Source organism: Pangasianodon hypophthalmus, chromosome 13 (genome assembly GCF_027358585.1).
Source record: "Pangasianodon hypophthalmus isolate fPanHyp1 chromosome 13, fPanHyp1.pri, whole genome shotgun sequence".
NCBI lineage: Eukaryota > Metazoa > Chordata > Actinopteri > Siluriformes > Pangasiidae > Pangasianodon > Pangasianodon hypophthalmus.
The window spans coordinates 10,811,101-10,821,091 of record NC_069722.1 but is presented as its reverse complement, the minus strand read 5'-3'; the positions used below and the strand labels follow the sequence as shown (position 1 = coordinate 10,821,091).

Here is a 9,991-nt window from a genome sequence, read left to right as displayed (position 1 = left end):
TGAAGTCTGAGTAAGCAGGTTTTCCTTTCTTTTCAGAGTACAGGAAAATGCCAAAAATTATTGTCTGTTTTAAGACACATACAGTATATATGAGGCAAACAGAGATTTTTGCTAAAAAAAAAAAAAAAAGTAAACTACTCCTTTAAGAAATTTGCCCACATACATGTGTATTAAACACCTTTATGGACGTGCATTTAAGGAGGCTAGCAAGAATTGCATGACTTGTTCCGATTTCTCACTACATTTAGTATTGTACTGCACACAATCAATCAACAGCTTAATTTTTTATTGCACACCATTATCTTTTGCAAACAAGTCTTCACAGTAACAATGCATAAGAGAGAAGAAAAAAACAGAAGCGTTTTGGCTGTTAAAAACAGCCTTGGGTTCAGTGGAGAGTATTAACAGATATTTACACATACACAATGAAAGCACAGGGAGTTATTCCAGCCTACTCAGCATCTGAAAGTGTGCTGTGATCTCACCTTCTCCCTGCTGAGAAATGCCACAATCCCCTTGGGCTGTTAGTCTGAGTCCAGACCTCAGGGATTGAAGGTCCAGTTGTGATGAATCCCAAAACATTCAAGTATCTCTATCATTGCACAGGCACTGAGTTTACACAGAAACACACATATGCACTGATTCTTCATTCATATTTTTGTAGGTTGATGTTTAAATTATACCATTTTTGATACTGTTTAAATGTTAATTGAAAACTAGAAAAAAATAATTGTTGCACAAATGCATTATTCTTAGAGGTTAATAAATAATAATGCAACAATAATACAACACACAAGTGCACATAGGGCCGTATTCAGAGTCGCTGACTTAAGTCCAAGTAGGGAAAGTTACGCATATTCAGAGTCGGGTTATGCGTGTGCTTATGTTAGTTTTCTTGCATTCCCATTCAGGTTATGCAAATTACCTGCAGTTAGTCCATGCTGCTGAGGTTGCCAGATTTCTCTTGAATAGAAGCGTCTGAGACAGGGATTTGCAGTATTGTCTAGATCACCATTAAACACAAGCACCAGCCTATAAGCCCGGAAAAAAAAAATCAGGGATAGAAACGGGGTCTGAAGAAGCAGATAGCATTTGTAGCATTTGTCAAATGTAATATGATGTAACATAATTTAAAAATAAAAAATAAAAATGACTAATGCGATATAAAATTAATCACTGCAAATTTGGATATATAATTTAACAAAATGGCTTCCAGCAGCTTATAAAAGTGATCCAGCACATCCTATTATTTTGCATTTTATTTACTTTTTTGTGATCCGACAGTTTATTGTGCAAGAGATGCCATGAGATACTAAATCGAGGTCATGAGATCACACATGAAATGTATTAGATCATGGATATAATCTGTTTTATCAAGCTTTTACTAGTGTGTGTTTAATAGTTTGAATTATTAATATATTGCCAATGTTTTTGTTAATTCGATGTTAATTTTTTGCCTATGTTTTGGTTAATTCGCTGTTAACATATTTCCAATGTTTTGGTTAATTCGATGCACTTTCCTGTAAAGAAAACATGCCTAAGCATTCATCTTCATTCATACTTAACTCTGAATATGGCCCATAGTGTCTTGAAATAGTTTCACATAAAATGGAAAAAATCTTGTTTTTCTTGTGTCAGTATGAGTAATGATAAAGGCACTCTCTTGCCTTCTGGCCATAGTTTAGGAAACAATTCACAACTGATTTAAAGTGATTAAAAAAAAATCTAAATCTCTAAATCTGGTGATGCTGAATCTTCTAAAAGAAAAAAATATTTGCAATGACTATGATGTAGTCTTTAGTCTGAAAAATTTCTAGTAACAACTCTAGCAGACAGATAATTTGTTTTATCATACAAAAACACAAACGCTTTATATACACTGATGCAGAGCTGTGAATTCTGCTTACTAATTCATATATGGTAAAAAGAACTAAGAGTGCAGCCAGTGAGAAAGGATCAGCTTGCCCATGTATGGCACGGAAAAGGACACAGAATTAACAAGCCGTGGCAGCGTTGCATCGGGGAGCGGCAAAGCTCCCCATGCCGAGGAAACAGGTGCATTCAGCATGGTGTCGCTGACGGGAGGCAGTGTCAAAACAAAAAACACCAATTAGAGTCATTCTGCACTCTTCCACAAAGTTCCTACCAAGAGTGCACTTTTGAATAACCCTAAATGTCATGCTCACTCCAGCGCTGAATAACTCTAATGAGAGAGGAAATGCAGAGTTCACAACATGGAATAAAAAATACTTAACACTGGATTGCACGGAGTCCGACTTGCAGATGCATCTATGTAAGCTTTCGAAAGCGATTAGGAAAACCAAATCAGGTCACACACAGAGAGGAGAGGCGTCATATACGGGTCCTCACAGGAGGAGCACTGCACTGCAGTACTACTCTTAAAGCTTCAATGTATCTTTAGGCAAAATATCTCATACACAGAGCGCAGTTGGCTACATAGAAAATAAATCGGCAACCATACATATATCTATAATTCCTATGCTAACTGTAGTAAGTAAAGTTCACCGCTTATTCCAGTCTCACATTGCCTAATACTGTGATCATCAGCTCTGTTCCTTGAACGGAATTCAGCCCGAAACCTTATCTAACACACCTGCTCCAGAGAACCAGTCTGTTAGACTGGTCTGTTAGCCGGATCAAGGAACTGGCTTTTATCTCAAGCAACAAAACAGGTGATCACTGTATTACTGGTCAAAAGTCTCTCTGTGCTTCTACTATACATCTCTGTACATCTACCATCTCATTAATATACTGAAATGATTAAAATATGCAAAATTAATAAATTAGTTTTGCACAACCAATCATGTAATAAAAAGCAGGGTGTAACAAAACAATACGTGCTGCAGCTTCCACCATGGCTAAAATGCAAGCCTTGGACTTCAAAGGTAAAAAGAAACAAATCAAATGAACATAAAATACAATCCCTGGTGCTTATGGGTAGCATCAAAAGAAAAGAAAATGGACCTCTTTTCCGTAATGCCTCTGGTCTAAGAGTCTTAAAAAGTCCGTGGGGAGCATGTCTGAATGTGGGGAGCGAAAGAAAGCGGGAGCACGTCTGGTCAACATCTGTAGACGTACCAGACATATCCGTATGCAGAGTGGCAGTTCAGAGGCATTGGTGGTGAGTCTCTTGGAATTCACTGAATTCAAACATGCGTCTCAAGCACAACGTGCCCGAGGCTCATGGTGTAGGTCCGGGTTCCACTACCTCGCCCGAGAGGTCTGATGGTGCTCCATGTCATCCTCCACTACAGCACTGTAGCCCTCCTTCTCCACACATTCGGCCAGCACGTTTAGAGCCAGGCGCAGGCGCCGGTCCAGAGCTTGCAGGTGTGGCTTAATGAGTATGGGAGAAAGGCGGTCATGCAAAAGAGACTCCTCCATCAGCGAGCTCAGCTGGTACTCCTCCTTAGCCAGCAGCTGAAGCCGCAGGTAGGTGGACCTCCTCACCCTAGGTGAGACCAAGGGGCATGAGGGAGGGAGGGAAATGCAGAGGTAGAGAAAGACAAACAGAGGGTAAAGAGTAATGCCAGAAAAGCAAAGAAAACACAAAAAACAAGGGATTTAAAAGAAATTAAAGAGATTTGTTTACTCTGTGACATGCAAACAAATTCTCTTACCTGCAGCACTGACTCAAAGGCACCAAGATTGACATTTCGTCATGTGAGTGTTTTCCAAATCTGTTGAGTTTTGTTAAAAAAAGGTCACAATTTCAGTAAGCCCATGATAAAAGCAGCTGTAAGTTATTGTGCAGGCTACGAACTTACACACAAGGTTAGGCTAAAGAGCCTATACTGTGAAAAACGACTTTTTCCTATTTTTAACTGAATTTTAGACCATAATTGGGTGCAGCAACACAGTGACAATGTGAAATCTGTATCTATCATGCATTCAGCACTTCAGCAGTGACAAAACTCTCCCTATTTTTTACAAGATGTTCAGAATCACAGATCGCACATTATTGTTCTAAATAGTAGGCTAATCTACTACAAGAAACATCAAAACTTCAAAATACAGTGGCAAACTACCGTATTCTCACATACTATTTAGTACACTAGTATGATATTTACACACAGATACACACAGAACTCCCCAGTTAGTAAACTAGCGATAACACAAACTCTAAATAAGCCATACCATCCCTGCAGCAAAGCAGAAAATAAAAAAAAAAGTTGTTTCTTGAAGACAATTTCCCTTTATTTCCCTTAAGACAGCTTTTAAAAAGTATGACTTCAAGCAACTGATTAAGCATGTTTCTTCCTTTGGCAAAATGTTTCTTCCTTTGTTGAGTAGGCTTTTAACGAGTTAAAAAACATTATAACACAGTGCTGTTGAATTTTTTTATTCTGACTGGTCAGGAAGTGTTAATTTTCTATAACAGCAGCTCTGATGATAGCTCCAGCTGCAAGATTTATATTAATGTGCTTGTTCTAATACTTTATGGTTTCTATAGTAACAGCTTACACTCAAACTTGTATGAGGGACATGCTCTACATAAACAGATTTAAAAAAAAAACATTTTATTGGTGAAATGGTGAAGTTTTCTATATGGAGATGTTTATTCAGAGGTTTTGGCAGGAGACTCCAGTATCAGTGCATTGTAACAGTTTTGTAACAGCATTGTAAAATTTTTCTGTCATGGGAAAGTCTTTAGGACAGATGGATTTGCGGTTTCTTGTGTGTTATTAACTTCAAGAGAAAGAAAAATAGGCTGCTGAAGGAAAGCTGCTGTAATATAAGTGATAACATTAAATGTAACCATAAATGGGCAACAAGTACCACATGCCATTCTTTAATTTAAAAAAAAACAACAACATTGTTGCTGGCAAATTGTTGTAATATATGGGGAATAAAACGCTTCAGGATGTGCTGTTGTAATCAACTTTTGGGTGGTAACAGAATCACACCAACCTGTCATTGACTGCACACCGTGTTGTGTTTTATTCCTTACTTAAGGAACACTAGGGGTCTTCTTGATGAATATTAATGATTAGTGGGTGATGTCAGGGAAAACCAGCTATGAGTTGGAGAGGCAACAGTATATTATAGACATAATTTTCAGAATGAAATTCACCTGAGCTATATTCTTAAACAAACAGTAAAAAACCAAAATGCCTAAAAAATTACAATACAGGACCAATACACTTCAAATCTGGTGTCAGTAACTATACTCCAGTATAAAAACTCACAGATGACAGTGTTATCTTCTCTCTTTTCAGTAATACCTTTTGAGAAACCCCAAGCTGCTCTATGAGCACGTTAATATGGTCTATTCCTACCCGGCCCTAATGGTCTTAAAAGACAGCAGTTACAGCACAAAATGAATTGAATGAATAAAACCAGAACTATTTATTGCTGTAAGGATTTTCACCCTCGCTCAGTACAGGTTGACAGCACTTTCATTAGCACTGTACATCTACACACAACTTCATGTACCTATAGCTTTCTTTGCACGTAGCTTTCAGCAGTACATATATTACTAACTCTGACAGAACTGATATTTGAGCCTGACCTGATCAATAAAGTACATTTTCATTTATATCACAAGTTTCCATGGTGTTGAATGACTGACGGAGTGATGCTGAGTGGAAGAATGTGTGGTATTTGCTTGCTTTGAGGAACCTAATCACAGATATAGCTGTGCAAAAGGGTGCTGAAGTTGACTCACCCTCTGCCATTGTCCAAATGGATGATGAATGTCTCGTTGCCAAACTTCTCAAAAGTCTCATAATGGTGACGGTCCATGTTACCTGTCCAAGGAGAGAACGAAAAATTACACAGACTTAATTTTTTGCTTCTTCGAAGACTTTGTTGTGCCTATTTGTCTGTCAGAATTGATAAGACAATGAAGGTAATGCAGCTCAAGCAAAAAGTTCTATTTAATGGTCAAATGTTTGGTTTGCATTTGTTTTTGGACTGCCACAAAATTCACCCATAAGGAAGTCAAAGATGGTCATGTCCATGATATCCAGCAGACGGGTGCCATGGTCGTATGGTGGAGTCTGCTTTACTTCATCACAGTAATCTGGATCCACTTCCCACCTGAGAAAATAACACAGTGAGAGTGTTATATCCTTTTACTCATTGCACTGTTTTTAGTTATTGTGGGTTGCAACGACAGCCTACAAGCATGCATAAATATAACTAATAAATAACCTATGCAACATTATGACACATAACTTCCTCTGTATATGCTGCTTGTACTGTATATAATGATAACCCATGAGGCACTTATGATGCATTCTGCAATCACCAGGTCTACTGCTCTGGATTAATGCAGAGGCTACGGCAGAACCGAGAGAGTGAACAGAGCCTGTCCCATTTATATGGAATTGTGAAAGAAAGTTGTGTATACAATGGCAAAAGGATGTGTTCGCTTGCTTCTGCCTCACAGTCTGAACAGTGAAAGCAGCCAAAATGGTGAGACCTGTTCTGTTGCCTTAGTCAGTAGCTTTGCATTATGTTGTGTTTAATAATGCTGTGGACTATCTGAAAAATTGTCTTCCCAGAAAGGACAGCCTATTGTCTTGGGGCAGCTGTGCTAGGCAACGATTTTTGCTGATAAAGGCAGTTTGTGAGTTTAATGAACATGCAGGGTGCTATATGGTGACCTGAGATAAAGTGAATAAAAAAGTAAAAGAAGAAGCCTTACTCAGCTTTCTTGCGCTTATGGTATGAGCGGCGCCAGGGGTTCCTCCAGGTCTTGCGCTTGGCGAGGGCCAGATCAGGCAGAAAGGCGGCCAGTGAGCCCTCAATCTGGTCAGGTTTGCCACACAGGGCATGTTCAGTGGAGCAATAGTATGAACATTCACCATAGAAACAAATGTTGTTGGCTGTGGGAAAGAGAAGGAGAACGGACGTAAAATTAAACATAAGGTAAATACTGATCGGGAAAGGGGTGAATGTTGGGGTTCTGACATTAAAAGTGGTGTATAAATTGGGATTTACTTGAAATGTAAACCTGAAATGTGTTAATCATTTCAAAATGTGTTATCAGTCAAAACAAAGAAATTAGGAGTTTAATGCAAATACTGTAGTATGTATCTGTATCTCTTTAGTTCTCCAAAAATGTGTATCTGTAATCAGATTTAAACCCAAAGTGGGCATGGCCTAAATTGGAAGCATTTTTAAAAATTTTCTATAATCCATTGTTTCACTCCACTGGTCTCAAACAGATGCTATGTGAACATTTCCGAGAAGCTTTCTGTTTGTGTCTGTTTGGAACACAGTATCTGTTCCTTCTGAATCAATTTTCATGTGGTGTTTGTTGAAGTGGCTTCAACATGGTTTATCATTGATTATAACTTGACTCCTTGGGGACATGGGGTGCTTTTATAAGTTGCACAATATCCTAAAGATAGTATCAGCAATACAGAAAATTGTTTTCACATGCCTGAACGTAAAAAAACAAGGCCCAGTAAACATTAAAACAAATCAGAGATTGAGATGTACTACTTGTAAGTAATGCGTCAGTGTAAATAAGGGAAGGGTGAGTATGCTGCATGCTGGTACCTGGAGAGACGAAGAATGTGCGCCAGAGCTTCTTGTCCCGGGTCACATCTCGAATCTCCCGTGTCATATTTACTAGTCTGCCAGCCACTGGTGGAACCCGTCGGAAATCCAGAATTCTAAAAGTGCAAAACAAACAAACACACAAACACACAAATAAATAAATAAAATGACTATGACCAGAATACATCACACTGTATATTCAAGAACTGTTAGTAGAGTAACACAATTAATATACTAATTACATTGCTAAACGGCGCATAACATTTGTTAATGCCCCCCGGTGTTCCATTGAGGTTGTGTTCCCACTTCACTCCCAGTGTTCCTGGGATAGGTTCCGGTCCACGCAACACTGACCAGGATAAACCAGTAACTGAAGATGAGTTCAAGCTGAATAATGTAGCTGAACAAACTCTATGGAGTGCCGCAGGTTTATGAAAAGAATGAGCAATTTCTCAAAGTGACTGTGTGATGAGTTCATCATTCTTCCTGCCTCTGACAGCAGCTGTCTCAGCCCTGTCTTAGCCTGGGAGGCCATTCATAACTCATCCGCTTTATGATGCGTCCTTGACTGCTACTTATTGGCCTTTTAAAGGCCTGCTTATTTGCCTTCTACATCCGGCCACACACTATTACCATCTGCTGTGGGTGTGTGTATGTGTGTATGGTGGTCTTTCTCAGTGAGTGCTTCCTGCAGCCATTGTGAACTGACTTTCCAGAGGTGCCTGGATCCCAGAGCCCAGAGGGACAGAAACCCAAGCTTGGGATACAAAGCCACTCAGGGACTACAAAAGCGCCAAGTCACTCTGGAGGTGGGTGACAAAGAGCCCAGTGTGGAGACATGGTTCCTTGCGAGCAGAGGTCTGTCAGCCATATGGGATTAGTGGTGCACATTAGAACATATAGAAGAGGGAAGGAGGGAAGGCAGAGAGAGAAAAAAGTGGAGCAGTTCTTGGGATACTGTGCTCTATTCCATATTAAAGTAACAATGCTACCATTTCATGTTACATGGTACCATGTAGAGACAGTATCTATGAACTTAACAACAGATCATTATTAGAATTTTTTTTTTTTGCAATTAGGTCACTTTACAGAAGCCAATATATGTCCTAAAAATAAAATCTACTTTCAAATTTAAGTATCAAATGCAACCTTTGCTCCTTTGCTGTGTAGACAACTATATTTTAACTTCAAGTACACTTTTTTTTTAGCTATGTAGTCTACCGCAGAGTATATCAAAGGAGTAAAGTATCTAAAGGTTTACAGGTGCAAAGTCTGCAGGTGTTATGTTCATTGTTCAAAAGAAATAAACAGAGTAGATAAAATAAAGTGGGTCTCAACAAGCTGAATCAACAATCACCCTGCACAAAGACTCTCTCTATGAGCTTCCTTGTTAAAGTCAGCGGGGAGCGTCTCCCAACTTTTGATTGCTCTCATATGCACCTTGTTATCCGCACAGCCCACTTCATGGGGAGCTGGATCGAATCAATCCTGCTAAGTGCTTTTCAGGCGGCTGGCCAGGGGCTGGAGTGACAGGGTCTGAGAAATGTGTGTAGAATCAGAGCTGGTGGGACTTGTCTGTGTAAAAGGGGTCCATGCTGCTCTTTTGGGCCCTGTGATGCCTAATTCTGGGTAAAATCGATACTTGTGTGAGCATCAATGCACCTGGTTTTCCTACGCCCATACACGTGACCTTCTGGCCAGACAGCGGAAGAGCGGAGTGTACCATTTCGTCTGACGATGAGAGTGATTCTTTACCAACCACCAGTACCATATGAATCTCAGATGGATTTTGGAAGCTTTAACTGATAGAGAGGAAATGCTTAAAAAGAAAATAACATCTTTTCCTGGTGAAAGCACAAACAATTGGCTCTAAAACCAGCATCATCTGAGATACAAAGATAACACTTTTGGTTCAGATTCAGTTGAGTCACCATCTACTTTCAGGCTTCAGATCAGAGCGCAGATCTTCTATAGAAGGAGCAGTAATACGGGCAGATTGTGAAACAACAAAAAAGTCTTGTAAACACCGTAAACCAACATTAGACACATTATTGTTTCCAGCTGCCTGCCATTACTATGAGAAAATTCCAGTAAGTATTCAATTAGAATTCCAAAGTGCATTGGTGTTCATTGAATATGGGATTTTAATGGCACATAAATTCATATCACATAATTATTATTCTTATCACAATTCAATTCAATTTTTATGGGTCACTTATTGGAATTGGTCTATTCTGTGGACTTTATCCTGGATTTTAATAGGTTAGTCATTGATTGTGCAGAACACAGTGTTAGGGCCATATGGACATTATGTATAAGTTCAGGTTTAAACTGGTGATTAGGAGAATTTCATGGAAGTCCTATAGCATCCTCTCATGGGATTTTATAGTGGTCTCCTGTGTGATTTATGTGTCTTCTATGGCAGGCTAAATGGGAGTAACATTAATTTTTATGTGGC

General features: G+C 39.2%; 1 protein-coding gene across 1 annotated transcript in view; it reads right to left on the bottom strand.

Annotated features, from left to right (window-relative positions):
• Window positions 1-271: 271 nt before the first annotated feature.
• The window catches only part of fam20ca (FAM20C golgi associated secretory pathway kinase a), a 50,934-nt gene continuing 41,214 nt past the window's right edge, over window positions 272-9,991 (bottom strand). Inside the window, exons 5-10 of the mRNA XM_026917195.3 lie at window positions 7,534-7,649; window positions 6,674-6,854; window positions 5,954-6,063; window positions 5,690-5,771; window positions 3,642-3,701; window positions 272-3,472 (exon numbers count right to left, since the gene is read on the bottom strand). Of these exons, the coding sequence (XP_026772996.1) occupies window positions 3,226-3,472; window positions 3,642-3,701; window positions 5,690-5,771; window positions 5,954-6,063; window positions 6,674-6,854; window positions 7,534-7,649 (796 nt within the window). The 3' untranslated portion in view covers window positions 272-3,225. The remainder of the gene's footprint in view (window positions 3,473-3,641; window positions 3,702-5,689; window positions 5,772-5,953; window positions 6,064-6,673; window positions 6,855-7,533; window positions 7,650-9,991) is intronic.